The sequence below is a fragment of the Tenebrio molitor genome, chromosome 8 (genome assembly GCF_963966145.1).
Source record: "Tenebrio molitor chromosome 8, icTenMoli1.1, whole genome shotgun sequence".
NCBI lineage: Eukaryota > Metazoa > Arthropoda > Insecta > Coleoptera > Tenebrionidae > Tenebrio > Tenebrio molitor.
The window spans coordinates 17492171-17520165 of record NC_091053.1 but is presented as its reverse complement, the minus strand read 5'-3'; the positions used below and the strand labels follow the sequence as shown (position 1 = coordinate 17520165).

At 34.0% G+C, this 27995-nt stretch overlaps 1 protein-coding gene and 1 long non-coding RNA gene across 2 annotated transcripts; one reads left to right on the top strand and one right to left on the bottom strand.

Annotated features, from left to right (window-relative positions):
• Positions 1 to 25958, bottom strand: LOC138136448 (uncharacterized). Its single transcript, XM_069055644.1, has 4 exons — positions 25809 to 25958; positions 19460 to 19752; positions 3613 to 8991; positions 1 to 2681 (listed from the first exon to the last, which is right to left on the bottom strand). Exons 2-4 carry the CDS (start codon positions 19673 to 19675, stop codon positions 2583 to 2585), a joined length of 5694 nt encoding a protein of 1897 aa, XP_068911745.1. The 5' UTR covers positions 19676 to 19752; positions 25809 to 25958; the 3' UTR covers positions 1 to 2582.
• Positions 25959 to 26223: 265 nt separating this feature from the next.
• LOC138137397 (uncharacterized) lies at positions 26224 to 27517 on the top strand. The gene is made up of 4 exons (XR_011161715.1): positions 26224 to 26735; positions 26829 to 27020; positions 27072 to 27238; positions 27298 to 27517. It is a non-coding gene; the product is annotated as an uncharacterized lncRNA (long non-coding RNA).
• Positions 27518 to 27995: the final 478 nt, after the last annotated feature.

Sequence of the window (27995 nt, the reverse complement as noted above, 5' to 3'; positions counted from 1 at the left end):
TAAATTTTAACAGTAATTTTATGACAATAAGTACAAATATACGAACTAAGGGGGTCATTCACGAAACCCGGAAAGGCTCGATAAGGCATGGCAAATTCAAAACCATGACAAATGATATTGTTGATGCATTGTATTTCCCGTTTCGTTAACAATTTGCAAATTATCTGAGTTTCGTGAATTTACCCCTTATTTATTAACAGATTGGAACGAATCTCTATTAAACAATTTATAAAAATTAAATTAAAGCAACTTAACGATAAACTGTTTTTGAATCAAAGAAACACCATCTGTTGCATTATGTTGTGAAAAAATGAAATTGTAGTAGTGAATTTAATTTTGTCCGATTGACTAGGCTGCACCTGCCATCTATCATTGACAAATGTCATGCGAGATACGCAAGCTCGAGTTTACGCATAAAATTTGAAATGTGAATTTAACAATTTCTCTTAAAAACATCACAAAATCATACTGTTATTGACTTTTGTGTTTGTTGGTTGGTTAGGTGATGACATTTGTCATTTCCATGTAATCTCGATTTCATTCCACCCCAACTTCAAGTTTACGCAACGTTGCCGATCGAATCTTGGGTGTTAAAGTGTTGGCGGTTCTTTGATTAAAAAAAATACATATGATTGTGTTTTAATCTAGGTACGTAAATGTGTGTCAACATGGTTATTGTTTTCCGGGTTGTGCCGCGGTCGTCTGGATTGCTGGGTAGCTGACGTTTCAATAGCCATGTTGCTATCTTCTTTGGAGCTTCAAAGTAAACATTCAAAGTTCACGACACAACCCGGAAAACAATAATCCTATTTACAACGGCCGTGAAAACCTGCATTCGATTAAATGTGTGTCAATTTGGACATTTCTGTCTTCAAGAGTTGGAGTTTCAAGAAAAAGAATAGACAAATTTTTTCATAAAATTTTTCGGCCTTCGGAGTCAAGATTGATCAAGGTATGAGACATATTTGCGACATATTACTTTACAAGAGTAGGTACACCTTGTGCCTCAAAATTCGCGGAACACCTTAGCAGTACGTTGTTAAATAGTCATTAAAATATCACGTAAAAATGTTAAAAAAATCAATTTTCTTTATTGTAGAAGTTATGGACCTATTTGTTTCACTCTTCGAGATTGAAGTTCTGGTCAAGGACCATCACGTGCAAGTTCAACTGTCGAATAGCTTCATTCCAATGTTGAGAAACGTTACAGATGATTAGGAGATAATCTGTTTTCTTACAAAAGTGTGTCCTTTTGTTTATGTCTAGAGCAATCGTAGAAACACTTCAGGGAATGTAAGTTTCAAACGCCTCCTCCTACCTTCTACCGATTTGAACAACTTCTTGTGTCATTTTTATAAGTTCTGTAGTTTCAATAGTTCTGTCATTCCCTTGATCAAAATCGAGTAACTGGTCCAAAAACATTGGTGGTTGACCTTGAAGAGACACCGCAAAATGTTTAACGATATCTGCGTAGACACCTTCATTTGGTAAATCGGAAAGATCTTGGAAAATTCTCCACCCCGGGAACTCTTCTTTTGTTGCGTTTGCCAATAATACCACTTTCTTCTTTTCAACTTTCTCGAGTAGTCTGATAGCGTGTTTAACTTCTTCTTTATCATAGTCTTTCGCTTTCACGATCAAGGGAACTTTGTTTAAATGCCACAAAACTTTACTTCTTTCTTCTGGAGATAACTTCTTACTCCACTTATTACGTAATCCATATTTGAGCGATGTCAAGCTAATTTCATCATCACTTGCTGTCTCGTCCCAGATGTTAACGATAACCTCTTCATTCGTATCTCTAACAATCGTCATGTCAAATTTCATAATTGCTTCTCTAAGAAGTTTTGATTTTTCATTGCACTTACTGTCCGATATCGGTTGTATAAAAGGCGTAAGTATTAACTCAGCCAATTTTGCTACCACGTCATATTTAGTCAGTATAATGTTACCAGACCACCACGTTACCATGAACTGGAAAAAACTTGAGCAGTAAATAAAAGCGTTAATTCCACATTCTTTTCCCAACATGGCGTCGATTAACAACTGTGCTTCTGTCGTGTTAGTCTGATCACCAAAGAAATACAATCGCTTCCAAGAATCATCAAGATCTTCAACTGATCGACTACTATGATGTTGTTCAAACTGAAAAACTTTTGTTACCTCTTTCTCATCGCTGATTTCTTTTCTGTTCATTAGCAGAAATTTCTTAGGATCCAAGTCTCGCAGTTCCTTCACAATAATCTCTTCAATCGTATTGTCTTTATTTTGAAGACGAATTTTTGAACTACTCTCGATACTCGCCGACAAATTCGTGTATAAAATAAAACTGACATTTTCAGTGTTTTCAAATTTTACTTCTGTAAGTTGAAGTCTGCCGCAAGATTTTTTTCAGTAACTCTTTTCATATTCTCACAATGTTTCAGTTGCAACAGAAATATTTCTGAATGTCCACCATCAAAAGTCACTTTTAGCGCCACGTCGTTGAAGTCTCCACAATCGTCACAGTTTGTTTTCATCTCGAACTCTGCCACAATATTACTTGTGCTGAATTTCAAAGCGAACAAAACGCACATCATTTTTTAATAGTCCTTGTCCTCTTCTCCGGTTACATTTCTTTTCTTGTAAGAATCAAATCGGAGCTGACTTGAAGAACACAAGCACTTCCTGGTTGTTGCAAACTGGAAATAAAAAAAAATGTACCTGCAGTACATTTATCTTTAACTTTCCGTAGAGCCTTATACACAGCTTTTTTATCGATTTCGTTGATGAGAAGAGTAGGATTCTGCATTAACATCTCCAATTCAGTCGGTTGAGTAATTACATACGAATTTAGGAAAAAGTGGGCAAAGTCATTTACAATCGATAAAAATTCTGATAATTCTTCACTATTATAGGTAATCGATGCGGGAAAGAAACGTTCATTTTTTAAAAGAATTTTTTTTTAATTAAACCAATCTGCAACCTTCGTTCAAAAAGTTTGTGTAAATATAGTAATAACGTAAATTTGTTAAAGATGTTACTTCAAACAGAAAATTAACAGTTTGACTTATTTTCAACAATGGAATAATTTCTGTGCTGATCTGATCGATTTCATGGTTAAAACAAAATGGGCATGGTACGAATTATTTGAATAGTCGTCCAAGAATCCTAACGATATATTACACTTTCACTTCAATAATGAGAAGATTGTAATTTGACAGTTTTTGTTAAGGAAGCCACAGTTCGGCCCAAGAGGGATAACCTGGTATCTCTACCGTGTTTTTAAAGGCAGAGCCTGTTTATAAAATATTTTGTCACCGTTCAAAACTGCTAAACAAGAACAATATTTTTTTTTAGTAAATCTACATCTAATGCTTATTAATTACGGACTAATCAACGATTATAAATACAAAATTTTAAATTGGATTGTCCGGTTGCATACCCCAGATCAAAGATGGTTTGTTTGTTTATCAGCTTATTTTTTAAGGTTTCTAGACCTTTTAACAATAGGACAAGAGGCAATAAAAAGTTGGGATTCTTGAAAGACCATGAAATCGTCATAAAGATATCGCTCTCTATTCAACAAATAGTGTAACTTTTTGAAAAATAAACAAATTTAAAAAAACTTACAGACTCATAGCCATTTGAGACATATTCCTCTAAAATTCCAAGAATGTTGTCATTTTTGGGAAAACATTTTTTGCAATGTGTTTTGTAATCTCGCATAAGCTTGGTTATTTTCAGTAGTAGATCACTCCGAAGGTGTCCATTTTCGACAGCAAAGTGCAAAGGGTATTTTTGGTTGTTGACGTCGATATTGTCCAGATCTAATCCATTTTCTAGAAATAATTCTACGGCAACACAATTTCCATCGTAAACAGCGTAGTGAAGAAACGTTACATAGTCAGTAGACATCAACTGCCTGTATGCTGTAGCATCGAACATTATCTTCATGATCTGGCGGTATCTAGTCCTTAATAGGGGTTCTGATCCACGACGTGTTACAGCATAATCTAGAGCAGTTTTTTGTTCCTTATCTCGCTTGTTGGCGTCAACACCGCGACTTAAAAACAACAGAATTACCTTTACTTCAGGCAAATAGTTTGGGTCTTTGAAAGCTGCATGTAACGCAGTCTTCCCGGAATTATCGACAGCATTAATATCAGCACCGTGATCAAGTAGCATCTTTATATAAAAGTAATCTTCCCCGTCGAACGATTCGAAAGCTGCATGTAACACAGTCTTCCCGGAATTATCGGCAGCATTAATATCAGCACCGTGATCAAGTAGCATCTTTATATAATCGTAACTTGACCCTCCGAACCTTGTGGAAGCTGCATGTAACACAGTCTTCCCGGAATTATCGGCAGCATTAATATCAGCACCGTGATCAAGTAGCATCTTTATACAATCGTAACTTGACTCTCCGAACCTTTCGAAAGCTGCATGTAACACAGTCTTCCCGGAATTATTGGCAGCATTAATATCAGCACCGTGATCAAGTAGCATCTTTATACAATCGTAACTTGGCCCTCCCAACCTTTCGAAAGCTGCATGTAACACAGTCTTCCCGGAATTATCGGCAGCATTAATATCAGCACCGTGATCAAGTAGCATCTTTATATAATCGTAACTTGACCCTCCGAACCTTGTGGAAGCTGCATGTAACACAGTCTTCCCGGAATTATCGGCAGCATTAATGTCAGCACCGTGATCAAGTAGCATCTCTATACAATAGTAATTATTCTGGTTGAACGACTCGGAAGCTGCATGTAACACAGTCTTCCCGGAATTATCGGCAGCATTAATATCAGCACCGTGATCAAGTAGCATCTTTATATAATCGTAACTTGACTCTCCGAACCTTTCGAAAGCTGCATGTAACACAGTCTTCCCGGAATTATCGGCAGCATTAATATCAGCACCGTGATCAAGTAGCATCTTTATATAATCGTAACTTGACTCTCCGAACCTTTCGAAAGCTGCATGTAACACAGTCTTCCCGGAATTATCGGCAGCATTAATATCAGCACCGTGATCAAGTAGCATCTTTATACAATCGTAACTTGACCCTCCGAACCTTTTGAAAGCTGCATGTAACACAGTCTTCCCGGAATTATCGGCAGCATTAATATCAGCACCGTGATCAAGTAGCACCTTTACACAATTGTAGTTATCCCTCGAAATGGCATCGTAAAGTGGACTGCGATTCATTGAATCTTTAGCGTTTATGTTAGTACCACATTCTAATAAAATTACCAAGGCATCGTAATGGCCATTTCTGCAACAATAATGTAATGGAGTATGTTGATTGCAATCTCTGCCGTTTACATATATCCCTTTATCTATCAAGAGTTTTACTGTTCTTGTATTTACTATAGAATTTTTGAGAACAATATGTAGTGCGTTCTGTCCATCCTCATCAGTCGCATTAATATTTGCTCCTAGATCCAGTAAGAGTTTAGCGATTACATCGTCATTAACAGCAAGATGCAAAGGAGTTCTCTTCTCTTTACATTGTTGATCTACATCTAAACCGCATTCTATTAATGTTGTTATCACTTTTTTTCTTTCCTCCATTATTGTGTGGTTATTCCCTTTAATTCCATTTACGGCCAGGTGCAACAATGTAATTTCTTGTATTCCAATTTTCACTGATAGAACATTTGATTCTTTTTTAATGACAGAACCTAATAAATTTGGATAACCCATCTGAGACGAATAAATTGCAAGTGTGCCAATGTCATAGCATTCGAATAATCTTTCAAGGTTTATCGAGTCTCCAAATCTCTCTAAAAATTTTTCTACAGCGAACAAATTTTTAAGTCGAATTGCGAATTCAAGAGAGGTCCATTGAAAAACGTGGTCGATTTCAAATACATCACAATGTGACAGCATTTTGAATATTTCTCTGTACTCTGTAGAGACTTCTTCGATGTCATTTATAATATAAAATTCCTTTGAAATGTGTCCTTTATTTATCTGCAAAAGAGGATGTTCGACTCCATGAGTACACAACAACTGAAGTGGACTTCGACCACATTCATCTTTGACTTCTCTCTTGTCCAAATGCTTTGAAACTAATTTAATATGTCTATAGATTACAGCCAAGTGAAGTGCACTATTTTCAGCCATCATAATGTCGAATATGAGCTTCAAATTTTGATTTTTTTTGGAAAATAATTCATCCTGCAGCAGCGAAACCTTGTCCAGATTATTCTTCATCCACGCACAAGCAAAATACTCTGCGTAAGTTTGATGGTTGAAGATGGCTTGATTATCGTCGGTCACTCTACTGACTATTCCAAACGGATCTCCAATTTTTAATTTTTCTAAGAACTTTTGACTCCTTCCGAAATTGATCTTTAACTTGTTGAAAGTCTTGGTGTCCAAACAGGACTTCAGTGCTAGCAACTCGTATTGTTCCAGACGCAGATCAAAGTCACATCCGATCTGGTCCTCGTGTTCGTGCACTCCCAATTTTCGATGTTGGTGCTTCTTCTTTCCTTGGAAAAATATTTTATACATTTTGGTTAATACAAAAATTTCTTGGTCGGGCTCTTTCCATAAATTTTTATTGTTGAGAAAATTTTCTGTAATCATGAACAACTGTAAAGGGACTCCTAACAAGTGTTGACTGTTAACGATATCCACGTTTTTGTATATTTTATTGATAATGTGTTCTACTTCATCTTTTTGGTAACAATTCTGAAGACGCTCTTGGATGTATTCTCTCTGCTGCTCTTCTGTGAGCTCTTCAATTTTTATGGGAAATATGTTTAGCTCATGCGACACTGTTTGCTCCAAATTTTCACGTGAAGTAATCAACACCCGATGACCCAACGAAGAGATGTGCTGAATAAATTGCAAAGCGATCGGAATACAGTCACTATCTATTTCATCCAATCCGTCGAGAAATAAATACATTCTTTTATTTTGTAAAAGCATCGAACGAATGTTAACCGCTAATGGATCTTCCTCTTCTTCAAAAAAATGGTGTAATATTTCAGCGTGCGCAAATTTATTCTTAAAAACTGCTTTGTGATTGATCAAATTTACACGGACACTCCAGTAACTAGACGGACAGATGCTGGTTAAGCGAGACACCAGCGTGCTTTTTCCCATTCCGGGTGGTGAACAAATGACATTCAGAGGATGGTCGAGATATGTGAAAATTTCCTTTTCATCGACACGTGCTCCTTCAGATTTCATCATTTCCAATGAAAAATTCTTTTCCTTACTTAAAACTGAAGTACAACTTTTGTCGTTGAAAACTTGGAGTAAATGCACGTTCTTCTTGGTCTTTTCACAAATTTCATCGAATCGAACCTGAGGCCATCTATTACTTGTCAGCAAGACATCAACTTTGCTTAATTCCTCTTCCTTTTCCGGTTCCAAGCATTGGTCAAGCTCCATCACGTGCAAGCTCAACTGTCGAATTGCTTTATTCCAAGGTTGAGAAACATTACAGATAATTAGGGGAGAACCTGTTTTCTTACAAAACTCTGACATTTTCTTTATGCCTAAACTAATCGTAGAAACTCTTCTGGGAATGTAATTTTTAAACGCATTCTCCCGACTTCGACCGATTTGAACAACTTCTTGTGTCATTTTAATAAGTTCAGTAGTTTCAATAATTCTGGCATTTTCTTGATTAAAATTGAGTAACTGGTCCAAAAAAATTGGTGGTCGACCTTGAAGAGACACCGCAAAATGTTTAACGATATCTGTGTAGACACCTTCAGTTTGTACATCCGAAAGATCTTGGAAAATTCTCCACTCCGGAAACTCTTCTTTGGTTGCGTTTGCCAATAATATCACTTTTCTTTTTTTAATTTTCTCGAGCAGCCTGATGGCGTGTTTAACTTGTTCTTGACGACACTCTTCCGCTTTCACAATCAAGGGAACTTTGTTTAAATGCCACAACACTTTACTACTTTCCTTTGGAGATAAATCCTTAATACCCTCAACACGCAATCCATAATATTTCAGCGATGTGAAACTGATTTTCTCATCACTTACTGTTTCGTTCCAAATGTTAGCGACAACTTCATCATTCGTATCTCTAACAAACGTCATGTCAAATTCCATAATTGCTTCTTTAAGAAATTTTGATTTTTCGTTGCACTTACTGTCCGATATCGTTTGTATAAAAGGTGTAAGCGTTAACTCAACCAATTTTGCTATCACGTCATATTTAGTCAGTATAAAGTTACTTGACCACCACGTTTCCATAAATTGGAGAAGACTTGAAGAGCAAGTAGCATCGTTAATTCCATACTCTTTTTTCAAAATTGCGTTGATTAACGACTGTGCTCCTGTCACGTCAGTCTGATGGGCAAAGAAATAAAAACGTTTCAAGTAATCATCAAGACTTTCAACCGATCCACTACTCTGATTTAATTCAAACTGAAAAACGTTTGTTCCTTTCTCTTGATTTTGAGGTTTAAGGCGGTTTTTTTTTCTATTTTTTTTCTTAGTATTTTCATTTTTGCTCCATAACAGAAGTTTCTCAGAATCCAAGTCTTGCAGTTCCGTCACAACAACCTTATCGTCTGTCTTGTCTTCATTTTTAATATCAATTGTTGATTTACTCTCGATACTTGTCGATTTATTTGTGTATAAAATAAAACTGACATTTTCAGTGTTTTTAAATTTTGAAATAGATCTCATATATTTCTGTAAGCTGAAGTCGCCATTTTCCGCTGCAAACATTTCGTCATTAACATTTTTCATATTCTCAGAATGTTTCAGTTGCAAGAGAAATATTTGCGATTGTCCATCCACAAAAGTCACTTTTAGCGCCAGGTCGTCGAAGTCTCCACAATCGTCACTGTTGGTTATCATCTCGAAATCGGCCACAATGTCACTTGTGCTGAATTTTAAAGCGAATAGAGCGCACATCAGTTTTTCATAGTCCTTGCCGAGATCTGTGGTTCCAGATCTTTTTTTGTAAGTGTCAAATCGGAGCTGACCTGAAAGATCGAAGGACTTCTTCTTGGTTGCAAACTGAAGATTAAATGAAAATTAGACAATTTTGAAATACGAGTCACTTACAAAATTATAGTGGTATTTACAAAATCTAATTATCTGTATTCTTATTTGTGATCTATTAGTATTTGTTCAGTTACATAACTTTATACTTTCTGAAATTGTCTTTTGTTAAAATCGAAGTAGACTATTTATGACTTCTCGTTACAACTTTTCAGCAATATAGTAAAATAACTTTTCAGGACATTATCCAATGTGAAAACATGTTCACACTATAGTGAATTCCAAAAAGATCTGAACTATCAAAGTTCCGTCAAGTTGTTACACTGATTATTATTATTGACAAAGCTGTTCTAGTACTTTTCATTGTACTTGGTTGACCACCCTGCAACAATACAAATCCCGCCAAATTTTTATGAAACAGTGTCAGTTACAAATTGTCAACAATTCGAGGAAAATGGAAAAACACAAGAGAACAGTAGTTAAAGCCAGAAAAAAGGAAGCTATTCTAATGAGATTTTCTGGTTTTTCTATTTAATGGTGCATGTCTTTTTTAGATTTAAACAACCCAACAACAGTCAAAATAAATTTTGAGCTGACCGAAATTTGACACTAACATCAAAATCATACATAACCTCACAAAAAATATAACATAGTACCTACACTTTCAATCAAAAATTGTATTTCGACTTTCAGCCGAATTGCGAATAATAAATTTTCACAAATTGTGACATTTGACAGCACGGATGTTTTTGGAGTTCACTATGTATATACATACAATTAGTTCATATGGGTCAACTACATTTGCCATTTTTGAAACGGGTTAATTTCATAACTAATTAATTAAAAACTTATGTTCAGGAAATGAAATTAATAGTTAAATCTATACCTAACCAATTTGGAGCTTAAAAAAAAAAAATGTCTACTGGGGTACCTAGGTCCTTCGGTTTTTTATTTTTTTTAAATTTATTTTTGTATCATTAAAAAAGGAAATATGTATAAACGAGACGGCCCATCATACATTTAAAAACTCGTAGTAGGTAATGAAGAAATAATTTATTCACCCATTTATGGTTTTAACGTTAACGAACGATCAACATCGCGGAACAGTCTTGATGAGAAGTTAGCCACTCGATAAAGCATCATAAGCAATTTCGTTATTTTATTCGTTTTATTTAAAGAAATAACACAATTCAAACGAATTCAAAATACATACAGGGTGTATCAGAAAAAAGTGCATTTATTTTAACTGGTAATACCATCTACTCATCAATTACAACAACTTTTCTAAATAAAGTTTCTTGGAATTTGGCAAAATTTAAAAACTTTTTTAAACGGGAATCGTAAAAACTGAATATTTTTATTCCCTTCGTATGATATTTGTGAATAAAATGATTTCACTTTCGTTTTTTCTTTTTAAATTATTAAACTGCTGTTCCATAGTCGGGTAAGCCCCTTCTAGAAATAAGTGAGAACAGAGTCAATTACTTTATGGATGTAATTATCCTTGGTAAACCCACAGACAGGGCTAGACCGACACTTGTAACCCCCAATAAAAATATCTCCGATTTTGGCCTGAGTCCTCTGCTTGCAAAAAAACCACAAATCGCAATATCTTGACCTGCTGCAACGGGTTTTAAACAGGTTAGCTGTTAGGGCGCAATAAAGCAACTGACTCTATTCTCATTTATGTGTAAAAGCTCTTTTAAGCAAATCTTTAGAATAATTTTGAAAACCATTTAGAATTTGTTTTCGAAAAAAAAATTTTTTTCTACAACTGTCAAAAAAGGTGACATTTATGCATCGTTATCAAGTCGCAAAGTATGTCATTTTTGATAGTGAAAAAATATTTGTCAAAAAGTTTCCTTAGATGCTAAAATAGTTACATTTTAGCAGCCAAAGAAACTTTTTGACGAATATTTTAGCATCCAAGGAAAATTTTACAAAAATTCAAAAATTTTTAAATGCTGTAGAAAAAATAGTGTTTGTATTTCGTGCGAAAGATGATTGTTTTGTTGGCGCATTCGAATGAGTTTGAAGTCTCGACCTAACGGTCTCTACCAAAAACTCATTCTCATTCTCATGCCCAAACAAAAATCATTTTGCGCACTTAATACAAAAATAACTATATAACAGTTGTAATATTTAGATGAGTCCTATTACCAATTAAAATAAATGTACTTTTTCTGTTACACCCTGTATATACTACAAACATTTTCAGTTTTGCGAAATTTAATAGCACTAACTAGAGTTGTCCTAACTTTTATTAAATAAAAAATACGTAACATAACACAATGTAGGTTGAATAAATATTTCTTTACTAGAAGTAAGGCCCCTTCAGAACACTTTGTTTGTTTTTTTAAGCATTTTGACCTTGTTTTCAAAGGTATGTTTAAAAAAGCAAAACTATATGGGCTTGTTCAGCACACACCATTTTTTTATCAAATCTACCCCGTTTTTCAAAGTTCCGTTATTAAAAGTTAAAATTCGCTTTTTTGCCTTGTTTTTCTATTGGGCCACTTCAGCACACTTGTGAATGCGATTTCGTTCAAACAAATTCACCCTTTAAAAATACTTAAAATTCGCTTTTTGCCCTGTTTTTTTGTTGGGCCACTTCAGCACAAAAATGAATACGGTTTCGTCCAAACAAATTCGGAAAGGTCCTCATCAGCGAAGCGAATTCACAAACCTGTTTTTTAAGGTAGCAGGCTTCATCTTATACAAACTCATGTAGATAACGATTTTAAAAGAAAATTGATGTTATAGCAACAATAAAGGATTAGCAAGTAGAACTATGTCAAAAATAGATGAAAAAGATAAAATTTATTTAAATGAATTATGTGAATTGGAAAATTTGGTGTATACCCAAACGGTATACACTCCAGAAAATGGCCAATTTTTAAGGTCATTTAAAAAATATAATATTTCAAGTAAAAGAGCAAAAATAACAAATTTTAAGAATTTATACAATAAAACATTAATTCTTTATGATCTCATTACAAGAATAAAAACATCTCCATGTTTATAAATTCTTTCAACTGATCAATGTTCCTAATCACGTCCATAAATACTGTATGAAAATGTATAGCATAGCTTAGGTGAATCACAGACGATTAATTTGTTTTATTATTTGATCGATAAGACCACATTTAAATCCGAAAACTGTCAAGTCAAATTTATCAGATTTAACTAATGTATTCCAAATATCATCAAATTCATAATACATTTTATCTTTAAAGGAATATAAATTTCAATATCTGAATACTCTGCTTATATTTGGAGGGATTCCAGCAAATAATTCTGAAATAAGGCCATGTTTCTTTGATCTAAACAAACACTCATTAAACTCAATGTACAAGACTCTATCATAAAATATATATGTTTTTTCATAGGTAAATAATTTTTCATTATTAACCAGTGGTGAATAATGGAACAACCGTCACCTAGCAACGAAAGATTGTCGTCTATTTCATTGGTTAACGTAGACGATTTTCATACCAACTGTCAAGAAATGACAACTCGGACACGTCGCATCCGACAAAATAATTTGATTAATAATTATTATCAGAAAGGGTTTTAACGTACCTAGTAGTGAAAAAAATAGTATATAAACCACGGTGGAGAAGTCCCTTATAGCCTTCGCGCCTTACAACCCTCGGCGGGCCTCGGGCTCTAATCATGAACTTCTCCACCTTGGTATATAATATACTATTTTCCAAGATAAGTTCTAAATATTGCATCAATTCTTTTTCCTTTTGGTATTCCTAAATTTTCAATAGATTGACCATTACATCCACTTTTAACATTAAAACTTGGAAAATCAATTAAATAATATACATTTTTAACAACTATTAAAACATCACCTGAAGATCTTTGATAAATATGTGAAATTTCTTGAAAATCATCTGGTAAAAAATATAAATAATCTGTAATTAATTTCAGTTCTTTATCATAAGTCATCTTTTAAATTGACTAACCAAACATATTTCTTATAAAAAATATACAAATGATGATTTGCAAAATTAAAAATGTATCAATTTCTTTATTAAAATCACATAAATTAAAGTAACGCTTAAGGTATAAGATTATACCGGGTGATTCAGATTGGTATTCGCGCCCCTACGTCTTCTTTGTTTTAAGAAAAAATATAGCAAACCATATATATTTGTAAATCGCTTGTGAAACTACAATAGATGATGTTGTCAAATCTTCTCTACGATAACATAGGTCAAAGTTTAAGACAGTCAACTTTTTTTTTTAATAGTACACTATACATTTCTTAGCTTATTCTTGTAAAGCTTTTTTTTCTACATTTGAATGTGTAAAAAAAGTTGCCACTTACATCAGAAAAAAAATCGAGAAAAAAAATAAAATATGATTTAATTTATTCGAAAGCGTTATATTCTAAATATTGTTGGTAGGCTATTAATTTTTCATTAGCTGTTGTACTACGTTTAAAGTGCCCTACAATTGTTTTAATTTTATTGACAAGTTCTTGCACCTCCTCTAAGCTATCCTGGACAATTAAGTTTAATGTATGTGCGTAGCAACCAAAATGTTTCCATTGAAGATGACTATTTATTGCTTTTTTAATATTGCAAGCGTTGTCTGTAACTGCAATTAATACCTTGTTTGATAATTTAAATTTTGCGATCATGTTTTTGATATTTTCCGCCAAATTTTCACTTGTATGTGAACCAGTAATTAAAGAACATCCAGTTAAAACACTATTTAGAGAAAAATCTTCCATGATGTGGTGTGCCGTTACTGCTAAATAGCTATTTACATTCCTTGATGTCCAGCAATCTGTTGTGATGCATACACTTTTGATACTGTCCAATTTTTCTTGAACTGTATTCAAGCAACGTTCGTGTAATGCCGGTATCATGTTTTTGGAAATTGCTTTTCTTCCGGGTAATTGATAAGATGGATTTAGGGCTTTCACAAATTCTACAAATTCCTTGTCTTCAACAATTGAAAATGGTTGATAGTCAGTTATGAAAAGCTTGAGTAATTGATTATCTATTTTCTTTGCTTGACCTTCCGAAACTTTTTTGGGCACATAAAATGATGATATACGATGTACTTATTTAGACTTTGAAGGATTGCTGCAAGGTTGTACAATAATGTTAGTGTTATTGGTTTCGGTACTAATGCTGGTTTGGGGTTGCACATCATTGCTGTTGCTGGGTTGTGAATCTGAGATGACCTCACCAGTATTTGATGAGTATTTGATGTTGAGGACACTGGACTTTGCACATCTTTCATCAAGTTTCAAATTTATTGTTGGGTACCTTTTATCCAAATGTTTTTTTAAATTTGAAATTGACGACAATTTCTGACTAAAGTCTGGCTAAAGTTTAGCCCATCTCTACACTTAGCGGCAAGACTGTGGGACTTTTAAAAAGGAAAGTGATACTTTTGTACCAAAAAGGAAAAGTGATACTTTTGTGCAATGAAAAACCAAAGTTTGTAGAAAATATTTAAAAAATTGGAATAATTGATTTTGTTCTTATTACAGTTTTATTTCCCCTTTTCAACAACAAACTTCGTTAATTTGCCCTTTTGTTTAGGCTACAATTTTTATTGACGGTGATGGCTTATGACATTACAACATTTCGGAAAACTACTTTGAACAATTTTTATACATGATGATTTCATTTACAGTTTTTGCCGTAATTAAACTTCGAGCATTTGAATTTGGATTTACGTTAATTTGGTTCTAAATTTATTGCTAATTTAATTCTTGATCTAATGACGATTTGTAAAAATTCCACTAATTGCTAATGAACAAAATTTTCGCAATTCGAAACAAATTTACATGACCGATTTGTTTGGACGAAACCGTATTCATTTTTGTGCTGAAGTGGCCCAACAAAAAACAGGGCAAAAAGGCGAATTTTAAATATTTATAAAGGGTGAATTTGTTTGAACGAAATCGTATTCACAAGTGTGCTGAAGTGGCCCAATAGAAAAACAAGGCAAAATAGCGAGTTTTAACTTTTAACAAAAGAACTTTGAAAAACGGGGTAGATTTGATAAAAAAAATGGTGTGTGCTGAACAAGCCCATACAGTTTTGCTTTTTTAAACATAGCTTTGAAAACAAGGTCAAAATGCTTAAAAAACAAAGTGTTCTGAAGGGGCCTTACTTGTAGTTTCTTTGCTCACAATTTTTTGTTTTCCGAGGAAAAGCAGCAACCAGGATTGTACCAAAAAAATGAAACTTTACATTGGTGTCGTCCTGACCAGGATTGCACCACAACTGTTAAAGCGTACCAATTAAAACGACAGGACACCATGTTTGGCCACAATTTTTTGAATGCACTTCACTTTTCAAAATTAATTTTTTATGCCGCCGGCCGTTATCGACGGTTTTACATGATTCAAAATCCGCCGGGAACGTAAAATTCCCAGCCTAGTACTTACAAAAGTGACCTTGACTAAAAATTTGCTAGAGAATGGGCAGGCAGCATTGAATATAGCCAACGGACTCCGTTCCGGCTCAGGGACGCGAGGGTCACGGGTTCGATTCCGCTTGTGAAACAAATTTTTTACTTTTTAAAAATGATTTAAATTTGTCGGCATGAAAAATTTTGTGGATTACACGTCCAGAAAATGTTTTGCGAGTGCTCGTGTTGCTCGCCTCGGCTACGCAATATCACTCACACTCGCAAAATATCATTTTCTGGACTTGTGATCCAAATAACTATTTGTTAGAAGGTAATGTTAAATTAAACATTTTTCTTGCCTCATTTGCCACTCCTTACGTATCAACATATATAATAGTTATTTGGATCACCAGTCCAGAAAACGATATTTTGCGAGTGTGAGTGGTATTGCGTAGACAAGGCGCCTAGCCGCGGCGAACACGAGCACTCGCAAAACATTTTCTGGACGTGTAATCCACAAAATTTTTCATGCCGACAAATTTAAATCATTTTTAAAAAGTAAAAAATTTGTTTCACAGTCAGAACCGAACCCGCGACCCTCGCGTCTCTGAGCCGAAACGGACTCCCTTAGGCTATTTTGTATAGTCTATTTTTTTTTTAATTAGCTGTCAGTGCCAAAACTTTGTAAAAGACCAGACTGTGTTACCCTAAGCCTAAAACCTGTACTTTCCGACCAATTGTATAACAATTCCCCCCACGTCAAAATTGAGGTTATGTCTGTCAGTCTGTCTAACATAATTGAAATGTCGAACCTAGTCAGTCAGTGTTAAAGGTTTCAATGAAATGTAGGTTTATGTAGGTAGGTACATACTTGTATTTAAAGAGTATTTTGTAGAACATGTACTTTCGTTTAGGTACATTGAAGTGGACTTTGGAACACAACAATTTTTTGTAATGAAACACAGTTGCAGTTTATACAATGAAGAAAACATTAATTTTTTCGGAGTTGAATACATTTTGTCGTTTTAAAGCCATCACATATGATTGCAGACGTCCAACGTATCTATTTTAGAAGAGTATTTACGGAAATAAATGAGAATTTAGAAAATAGGCATTTAATACGATACATTGAATATGTTTGAAGCTTTCTCACAAATCGCCTTTTTATTCAGTTCAGGGTTGTCACCTTTCAACTCTTCGCAGTACCGAATCGGGGCCATTTTTTCACTCTCTGTGCACTACGAAGGCACCTTTTCAAATTTTGAGCGTTAATTTTTTTACGCAAACGCAAATGACAGTTAATATCTTCTATTCACTTTGATTGTGACCACAACGAAAAACATAGTAGGCGATGTTTAACTGTGTGCTGCATACGTTTTACACTAAATATTTGTGTGGTGTGAACATGTCAGAATTGTCAAAAGTTGACCATGGTAGTAAAGCAATGATTTTAATGTATTAATCAATATTAATAACGGAAATCAATATTTGAAGTAGGAGAAACTAAAAACGTCTGTCTGATTCTGTGATCACGTCTGTTGAAAAGTGGGGTTATATTCAGGTACAGATTATTTAACGTAAAAACTTCGAAATCACCTCATGCAATTCTCGATATTTATGAGGAACGAAGGAAATGGTCATTTGGCAGTAAGACAAACGCGAAAAATGCCTGGGGATTACTAAAAGTAATCAGAACTTTCAATTAGCATTGATTAATACAAATATTTTCAGATAAAAACTAATCAGACAGAAAGTTCAAAAAAATGATTTACAGGGGATGAAAAGGCAAAAGGTATCAAACTACAACACTTACTAGTCAAAATGTACAACAAAAAAGCACAAATAGAGTTAACTTTATTGGTGGTGTTCGTCTTTGTGAGTTGTTTTCCCGTTGGCTTCAATAAATGTCTCAAAACAAGTCAATATTAACCGTTTGGTCCCAACTTTGAGAAGACGACGTGGCATTTTCTTTTTGAATTCTAAAATTTTGTACCAAAACTCAATTTTATAGATATGCGCACAGTGAACGTCGAAAAACGTTTGCGCAAGTCGTTCTCTGTTCTGTCTTCTGTGAGCGTGACGTTTCTGTCAAAATGGCGCCTCTGAGAGTTGCCAAATGCGACTGGATTTAGTGTTATCTAAAATTCCCTGGCAACTGAAAAGTTACTAGGGAGTGGTCACAATCAAAATGAATAGATTATACAGGGTGTTTGAAAATTGCTAGTACAAAAAAATACTGGTAATTGGTGATGGTGAGTTAAAGTCATCGGCAAAAAATTTTTTTAATAAAAGTCCTCTAGTTTTCGAAATAAAAATTACTAAAAATTGTTAGTACCATTGTTAGTTGCCAAAATCTTGCAAAAAAATATTTATTTTTCATATTGTTGTATAGTCCTTCATTATCACGCTTGGTTACCAAGGTTTAAAAAATACTGCCCCGCCTGAGGCGTAAAATATGCTGGGATAGGGTTACTTTATCCCTTTTGTTTAAAAAAATTAAAAATTGGTTTTTTGTATTTCTTAGGGCTTCTAGATGCCACAGTTTTTTTTTGTACTAGCAATTTTCAAACACCCTGTATATGCGCAATGACAGCGCCGATGACCTTGCACGGCTCGACGTTGCCAACCTATATTGTGAAATGCACTTTCAATTGCTCATACCAACTTGACAATACTTTGACAGCTGATTTAAAAAAAAAGGACTGTATATTAATTAATTCAACCAAAGTAACTTCTATATCAAACTTTGTTGCTGCCCATTCTCTAGCGAATTTTTAACCAAGGTCACTTTTGTAAGTACTGGGCCGGGAATTTAACGTTCCCGGCGGATTTTGAATCATGCAAAACCGTCGATAACGGCCGGCGGCATGAAAACACATATTACTTCTCAATATTCATACAACGTGTAACAGAAATAAGTACATTAATTTTAACTGGTAATAGAACTCGTCAAAAGGAACAACTTTTCTATCTACCATTTTGCCGAAAAACGATGTTTAATTCCATAAAAAAATTGGAGAGATTTTTCACTAAAATAACCCTACGCCACTAAATACTGCAATGGCTTATTGAGATCAGCGCTAATATGAAAAAAACATCCATTTTCATCCAGAAAACGTGTTTTAATGCCGAAATCGAAATTCAAATAAATCTACCCTTATAGCAAAAAATCCACTTCGTAAGATTCTGTTTGTTTCACATTTTTAGGTAGCTTAGTTTTGGAGATATGAACGGTTTTAGGAAAATCTTTCCAATTTTTTTAAGCCACTACGCAACGTTTTTCGCCAAAATGGCAGAGAAAAAAGTTATTCCTTTTGATGAATTCTATTACCAGTTAAAATTAATGTACTTATTTCAGAAACACCCTGTATATAATATACCAAGGGACAGATATATTGCCGGAAATTTTTTCGAGCAGTCCTGACACACCAGTGTTTGTAGCAAGAAAATCACACGAGGGCGCCAGCCCGAGGTTAATTTTGAGTGACAAACACGAGTTTGGACTGCAAGAAAAAATTTCTGGCGATATATATCTGTCCCGAGGTATATTCGGAAGAGAATCGTCCGAAAAACTTTTCCCTAGGTAAATTATATCGGAAATTTTCCCTAGGGAAAATTTCCGCTTAATTAAATTGTGATTGGTTGCTATTCAAACAATTCGTAGTTGTGATTTGTCAATATAAATCATGTGACATTTGAGGGCGATTCTCATATATAATATACCAAGGGAGAGATATATTGCCGGAAATTTTTTCGAGCAGTCCTGACACACGAGTGTTTGTAGCAAAAATACTTACACGAGGGCGCCAGCCCGAGGGTAATTTTGAGCGACAAACACGAGTGTTGGACTGCAAGAAAAAATTTCTGGCGATATATATCTGTCCCGAGGTATATTCGGAAGAGAATCGCCCGAAAAAACTTTTCCCTAGGTAAATTATATCGGAAATTTTCCCTAGGGAAAATTTCCGCTTAATTAAATTGTGATTGGTTGCTATTCAAATAATTCGTAGTTGTGATTTGTCAATATAAATCATTTGATATTTGAGGGCGATTCTCACTAAAATTTTAAGGTAACATAAATTTAAATACATCTTACCATAGAAACTCCTTTCTGCTTTTCATGAGTAGCAGTTTTCTTCTGAAAGTTTCGAGCTTCCTCGTTATGCTCATAAGTTGTACTACTGCAGGGGGAATCTTGTTCGGTACATTTTTTCTGCAACTCAATTTGTTCGTCCACCTTCAGCTTCTCTTTGTTGTCACAGTGTTCCTCCATTTCATTACATATTTTATTACCGGTATCCTTATCGTCCATGTTTGCGGTTCTGTATTTTTAATAACTTTCACCAAATACTCATTTTAGATGTTTTTATCTGCAATCCCGATGAAAACCTGAAAAAAAAAAACATTAAATAGTAAATACAAATAATTCATTATCAGTTAATTAATTAATGACAATTTTGTTAATTCATTATTTCATATTAATATATTTGTATTAATCTTACTATCGCACTATCCCACCTCCACCCGGCGGCACGGCAATTTTGCCGGAGTACATACACTATTACGGATATTACTATCAAGTAATAGTGCAGTGCTTATCAACATAATTACCGGCGTCTCGCCTCCGCATTTTGACTTTGTTGTGTATTATGTTCTGTGTCAATGTTGACGAACTTCCTCACGATGTGACATGAGTATAATAATATACCTTTTTGAATTTCAACTACCAATGTGTTATCAAAATCCAGAATTTTTAAATTTTTAAAAAGAGATTGCGGTACTATTCCCGTTGCTGAAATTATAAGTGGTAAAATCGAAATTTTTTCTAAACTCCAAAGATTTCTCATAGCAACGGAGAGCTCTAAATATTTATTAATTTTTGTGTTATATTATGGAAATTTGGAACAGCTATATCTAAAAGATATGCTTGCTTTTGTTGTTTATTTAAAATTATAATGTCTGGTCTGTTATGCTTAATATGAATGTCAGTTAAAATTATTCTATCAAAATATAACTTGTAACTGTCATTTTCCAAACAACTTTCTGGTGTATAACTATAGGCCGTGCCAAACCCAAATAACCACCACCTGTTGAATTATGTTGGTGAAAACAAAATTATACTAAATGTATAATGGCAATTTTGATGTTACTAGGATGCTAGACCAATCAAATCTAAGTGTACAACGTTGCCGGTAGATTTTTTGGGTAGAATGCAGTGTTGGTGGTTATTTGACTTTGGCAAAGACTATATAATGTGGTTGTGTATTCTTTAATAAATTGAATTTAACAACTAAATTCATGTGTATAATTTTAGCGAATATATCGTGACGTTTTTTATATTCGCTTTGAGCCAAAACGGTGCAAGAAGAAATGATGTGTTCAATTGTTTCCCCTTCAGTTCCGCAAATCCTACATTTATCAATTATCGCTACTAATATTAAAGAAAGATTTTAATCGATTAGTATTATTAATTAGGCAGAGAATCGCCCTCAAATGTCACATGATTTATATTGACAAATCACAACTCCGAATTGTTTGAATAGCAACCAATCACAATTTAATTAAGCGGAAATTTTCCCTAGGGAAAATTTCCGATATAATTGCCCTAGGGAAAAATTTTTTCGGGCGATTCTCTTCCGAATATACCTCGGGACAGATATATATCGCCAGAAATTTTTTCTTGCAGTCCAACACTCGTGTTTGTCGCTCAAAATTACCCTCGGGCTGAAGCCCTCGTGTAATTTTCTTGCGGCAAACACTCGTCTGTCAGGACTGCTCGAAAAAATTTCCGGCAATATATCTGTCCCTTGGTATATTATATATGAATATAGCCTAACGGAGTCCGTTTCGGCTCAGGGACGTGAGGGTCGCGGGTTCGATTCCGACCCAGGGCGAAATTAAAAAAAAAAGGCTATATTCTATCTCGTGATTCGGAAGTCACGTTAAGCCATTGGTCCCGGTCTATTGAGTTGGTCATCACGCCCCTCATAGATTTGTAAACCAGTCCAAGACTGTGTAACAACATTTTTAATTATTACTCAAAAAACCGATATGATTTTTATATTCGTAAAACAAATATCATGTTGACAGTTAAAAATAATTTTAAAACATTCGGCTTTTTTCGACTGTAATTACACGAGAGGTCTTTTTTTGTCCGCATAAAATTGATTTTTTTTTACGATAATTTGGTTGCTTGGTAAATTGACGCCACAAACCACCCGATAAAAAAACGAGTCCGAAGGACGAGTTTTTTTATTTGGTGGTTTGTGGAGTCAATTTACCAAAAAGAAACCAAATTAGAGTTTAAAAAATGAAATTTTATCCTGGACGAAAAAACCTCGAGCGTAATTCGATGAGATAATTTAATGAATAATGATAGGTAGGTAATTATGAAAAATTGAATTCGCCATTTTGCACGTCAATTTATTACAAGCTGTGTCAATGTTTAAGATTGTTGGTTCGTTATCATAACAACAAACAATAATCAGGTTCGAAAAAGTTTGCCATGGAAGTTTAAGCACATTTTATCCAGATGCAAAGTTAGAGCTAACTTTATCCGATGTCAAAGTGACAAATGCATCGCGGCTTATGGGATTTTTTATACATGAATTAAATTATCAATTAAAATCCTTGGGTCGTGCAAAAAAAGATTGTATACAGAGTGATTCACGTAGCCCGTTCGTTAGAAACTTTCTCATTTTCCCAAAATCGTATTAATATGAAAATTTGTAGCCGACCATAGTCGACTACTCTAAGTTCAAATAAAATATTTTCAAAATGCTGACACTTCCGATAATACCGGAAATCAACGCCATCTTTGTTTTTTTAAATGGAAAGGCCTCATTTTGATTGCAAGTTTCGATTCTACGTTAAATTTTGAGTTTAGAACGTCCTTTTGTCAACACTTATCTGTCATCGTTTTTGACCAATGTCATCTTTTTCGCAAAAAAGCGGGTTGCAGGGCTTCATTAAAAAAATTATAACTCCTGAACTATTGGAAATAAAGAATTGATTTTTTTTATTGCATTGTAAAGGTTTGGCCGATCTTTTCGCTACTAGTGACATTTTTTGTGTTTCATACGCCTACTGCAATTTTTCAAAATTGATAATAAAAAAATATCGAAAATTTCATTTTTTTAAATGGCAACTACCATTTCTGACACTAGATATAAATGTAAAATTTAATTTTAAGGCCACTTTTATTAACATTATTTTCTAATGTTTTATTATTTTATTGTTACATATTTACTATTTATCGCAATGGCATTTTTGAATAAAAATTCAAATAAAACAATTGCTTAATAAAAAAAAAGAATATTTTATCCAAAAAATAGAAATTACAGCAAAACGGCTGGAAAGAGGCATACAAAATGTTAATGAAAGTGGCACTAAAATTAAATTCTACATTCATATCTAGTATCAGAAAGGGTAGTTGCCATTTGAAAAGATGAAGTTTTCGACATTTTTTTGATTATCAAATTTGAAAAATTGCAGTAGGCATATGAAACATAAAAAAAATGTCACTAGCGGCTTAGAAGATCGGCCACATCTTTAAGAATTCAATTTAAAAAAATCAGTTTTGTATTTCCAATGGTTCAGGAGTTATAAATTTTTTAATGAAGCCCTGCAACCCCGCCTTTTTGTGAAAAAAATTACATAGGTCAAAAACGATGACAGATAAGTGTTGACAAAAGGACGTTCTAAACTCAAAATTTAACGTAGAATCGAAACTTGCAATCAAAATGAGGCCTTTCCATTTAAAAAAAACAAAGATGGTGTCGATTTCCGGTATTTCCGGATGTGTTGCCATTTTGAAAATATTTTATTTCAACTTGGAGGAGTCCATTATAGTCGGCTACCAATTTTCATGTTCATACGATTTTGGAAAATCGGAAAGTTTCCAACGAACGGGCTACGTGAATCATCCTGTATACACTTCGGAAGCGGATGATTTTTACCTTAGGTGACCGACTTTCGTAAGTAGCAGTATAGTGGTAGTCGATAAAAGCTTGTACCTATGTAACATGGCAGTAAAGTGTCTATCGAACTCGTTTGCTTGCTCGACTCGGCTCCGCCACGTTTCGCAATCTGCAAACTCGTTCAATAAAGTGTCATTTTACTGCCTTGTTACATAAATAGCTATAATTGGAGTTTTTGTTTCTTTGTGGTCACAATTTCGCAATTTCTTAGCATTATATTCCAAATAGGCCAGTATCACACTTTCAGACACGTTCTTAATTTCTTAGAGCCACACCAATTCATGAAATCCTTCTAAGCAGATTCATATTGTCTAGAAGGCTTTTCCGGGATAAGACTAGAAACTGCACTACGTGCCGTTTCTAATACTTCCCAAGGCAGATCATCTTCAACAATTTTGGAACTCATTTTTGTTTTTTCTTCTTTCTTTTATTAAACACCAGTAATTGTCCCAAAATTGCAACCAAACCTTACAAAATTAGAACTTACATCGTTTGTTTGTCGGTTGCTATGTACCATTATTAGTTGGTCAGAGCATTCCAAATTTAAAACATCAAGATAATTGTAGACAAAATTTTTTTGACTTTCCGCTAATGTGGAGCTGTGCAGTTTTCGAAAAAACGTTGACTGATACTCGATTGCGAAATTCTTTTGCATTCTATGTCCTTATTGAGAGGAGACCTAATAAAACATAGATTTTTCTTACAATTGATATACTATATATAAAATTCGGGCGACCCCTCCTTACAAAGATACTGAAGGTGTAGAGTTTGCATCAAATTTTCTTCAAATAGAAATTCGGAATGTTTGCCGTTTATTTTTATTTATCGTGAGAAAATAATGATGCAAAAAATTGTCTTAGAAAAGTAGCGTTATCGCGGAGTAAAAATTTTTTTAATTTTTGCAATTTTTGTTCAAAAAGATACAGCAATTGGGCTGGATTAATATTTTGTAACCTTGGATACGGAAAATTCAAACTGGTATCAACCTAGGCATATTTTTGTACATATCTTAGCAACGCTTTGATCTGAAAATTATAAGGTAAGGAATGCGGTTGCTGTATTGAACAAAGTTAGAAGGGTTATATCATCTTAAGAATTTTTCAAAACTTTTTTCAACAAGTTCTTGCTTGCTTCACGGCATACTCTCTGCAACGCTTTGGAGTCGGAATGCTTTAATTATGAGACACTCTGTATGAGAGGCTAATAAGAAGTCTACATCTGGCTATCCATTTGAAATTGAATATTGTATAAAATATAGTAAACATTTAGTATTTTTGTGAGACAAATAGTTTTTTTTACTGCATAAATATAAGACACTAACAAAAATTAAAATTATCTGGTTAGCATTTCAGAATTAAATATGGAATACAATTTGGTGAACATATAGCATTTTTAGGCAACAAAAGTTATTTTTAGTAGCAAATAATATAAGAAACTAGCAGGATGTCAATATCTGGTTATCGCTCTAGGATTATGTATGGTCTTAATTTTGGTGAGCATTTAGTATTTTTGGGAAACGAAAGTATTTTTTTGTATGAATAAATTTGGTAAATTTGATAAACAGTTAAATACTACCCTTTTTATATTGTACACGGGCCGATGATTAACGATGTCTATCTCCGCTCAACGGCATAATTATTTTGTCCGCAGCTCTGTCGAATAATACTTGAAGTTTGAAGGGATGCCAAATATTAGCTTTTTTTTTGTGGTCTTCGGAAAAATATCGTGTATACCACGTGTTGAAAATTCGATTTCACACTCGTTTGCTTAAGCCACGCGCCTACGGCTTGTGGCTCAATTCTGCAAACTCGTGCGAAATCTTTCATTTTCAACTCTTGATATACAATATACTATTATTGCTCATTTCAGGTCTAACTTTATTATTATCACGATAAAACGCAAATTATTGACATTTTCCAAAGCACTTTATTCAAGGATACTAGGAAAACAGTGGTGAACAAAAGAACTGAGGTCACCGGAAATATTGACATCTCAATGATGACAGAAGCGGTAACAAAAGCAGAAAGTTACTAATTGTTTAAATCAATTTTTGGGTAAAATATAAACGAAAAGTTCTTTTTTGTTGTTTCTGCAAGTTATATTTCATATCAGACTGAAATCGGCTTAGTGCAAAGGCTAAAGTCAATCGATTCTTCTCTAAACTAATTTCCTGCAAGTTTGGACGACTGCCTTTGTTCATTATTTTTATGCAATTGATAATCTATAGAGTACATAAGTAAACAACTCGTTAAAAATGTAAAATATGAGAAGAATAATAAGGTAAAGCTAAAGAAGCCAAATAGAATCCTACATGGTGATGGGTGTGGTCGCGCCAACTATTTGTATTACCACGAGATAACAAATACTCAACACAGTAGTTGAACCAAACTAATATTCTGCCTATTTAAACACTGGATAATTAAGATCATCCGACAAAATGTTCAAATTATTGTGAAAAACACTTACATGCTACTTAAGGACGTTGAATTAATGCACTTTTCGGTAGAAATTATTCTGATGACAATATCGTACCGTTTGAATTCGAAGTGATTCTGTTTAATCTATTATAAATAAGATATTATGATATTTTTTAGCACTAACGATACGGTTGATATATTTTTGTGATAAGATTATTACAGAAAGGTTAAAGAATAAATATCTATATAGAATATACACCTATTTTATCTACAAGCGGTCGAAAATCGCATATTTCTGAGTGTAATTTTTGAAGTGAAACTTTATGGGAGGGGTTTGAAATTCTGATCGGCAACCTTTTTGTGTGACGAAAAGGGGTGGGGGTAAACACATGCTCGCACAACGGTTGCGCCAATGTTTCCATCTCACTTAATTTGGAGTCTAATTTATGTAAATTAATCTGTTTGACACGATACAAACATCTCTTAAAATTGTGTATACTTCTGTCTTTGTCACACTCACGGCATTTATCGATAATGTCCTCTCTTTTAATTAAAAATGAACAATGAGTTACGCATTTCGATATTGTTTAGTGTTATCGTTAAAATATACAATTTTGTTGTAAATATGCTTAAGTCAGACGCAGAAAGAACAAGAGCGTGGCGTGAGAGAAAACGTACGAGTGAAGTGACAGTTCAGAATGTGAAAAAAACGGTGTAAATAAAGATAATGAACCAGCAACTAGCACCTCAGCTCAGCCACCTCCTCTTGCATCTATCAGAGATAATTTACAATATTCTGATTTTCCTGTAATACAAAAGTTTCACTTCTATCGTGCGTCTTTACGACACACTCTTTTTTTTTATCTTCAAGCGCCTTTGTGTATCTCCATAGAGACTCATTTTTTTCTGAGCGGAGTAAAAGTACTTCAAGTCGTAGGAGTAGAAGTGTCCCACAGGCGGCTCGACCGGGTCAAATGTAAGGTCATTTGAAATATTTGTCACGATTTATTTATCAATTACAATTATCAATTGCACAAAATATGTAAAAATTAAATTATCCCTTTTAAAGAAAAGCCTCTAAAAAAGCGAATTAACGAAATTATTACCCAATATTTAACCACGTCCCATATATTCTGTCACGAGCCGCCCGTTGTGGAGTTGTGGGCATGGCCACAGCGTGGATGTCAGACGCCATGATGTCTGGATGTCAATATTAAAAAATAACGCAAGATAACCGTTCACTGTTGAAAAGTAAACAGCTGTAAGTTGTAATCGTTTGCTATTCCGTTTTGATAATTTTTGTTATATTTAGCAAATAACTGAAGTCCGATGGCCATATGAATTTTACTCCACGAAAATTGACGCAGATCGCGGCAAACTACCTATGTAGGATCTAGTCCCACCAAAGTCCCGAAAAGTATTAAATTGTGTATGTATAGTATAATAATGTTCATGAATCACGGTGATCTGGCTACAAAGGTAAAATTTCTGAGTTCCCTAGACGAAGAATTATAAATTATTGTAGGTTATGTCCATAGAGTTATGTCTGACCGGATGATTCGCGATCATTCACCATTTTGGGAAAGTTTTACGTGGAAATTTGCAGAAAGTATATCGAACACAATGAATAGCATTATAGACTTTACAAATATTATCGAAACTTCAAGTACTAATAACAAGGGAAGTAGAAATTACTTGTGCCTTAAAATTTGAAGATTGTAACTGCATGAAAAGAAAAATAAATAAGTGAGTTTATTTTCGATTTTTTTGTGATCCGCTTGAAGATAAAATAGTATATATCATTCAGAGTAGAAAGTTATCGGCCTCAATTGCGTTTCGGCCTTCAATCTCTGGGCTAGCCACGAAAGACTCATTTCTACTCTTAACGATATAATATAACGTGCGATCAATAAAAAAAAAAAATCGAGTGGATTGTTCTATTCTGATGCTTTGATTGGTTCAAACCACCATTTTCGGCTACTTTAATTTTTTTTTAATTTGATCGCACGGTACTATTAACTATTCTGAGCGGAGTAGAAGTACTTCAAGGAGTAGAAATGTCCAGAGGCGGATCGATCGAGTCAAATGTAAGGTCATTTGAACTATTTGTCACGATTTATTTATCAATTACATCCATCAATTACACGAAATATTTAATAATTAAATTATCCCTGTTAAAGAAAGCCTCTAAAGAAGTGAAAAAACGGAATTATTACCTAATATTTAACCGGTGCCA

What these genes read in the sequence shown, in the direction of transcription:
- LOC138136448 (XM_069055644.1), bottom strand. Translation starts at nt 19,675, where the DNA reads ATGGACGATAAGGATACCGGTAATAAAATATGTAATGAAATGGAGGAA. An exon ending in AGCAGAAAGGAGTTTCTATG is followed by an intron (nt 8,992 to 19,459) that starts GTAAGATGTATT and finishes TTTAATCTTCAG; the next exon opens with TTTGCAACCAAGAAGAAGTC. An exon ending in TCTCAAATGGCTATGAGTCT is followed by an intron (nt 2,682 to 3,612) that starts GTAAGTTTTTTT and finishes TTTTATTTCCAG; the next exon opens with TTTGCAACAACCAGGAAGTG.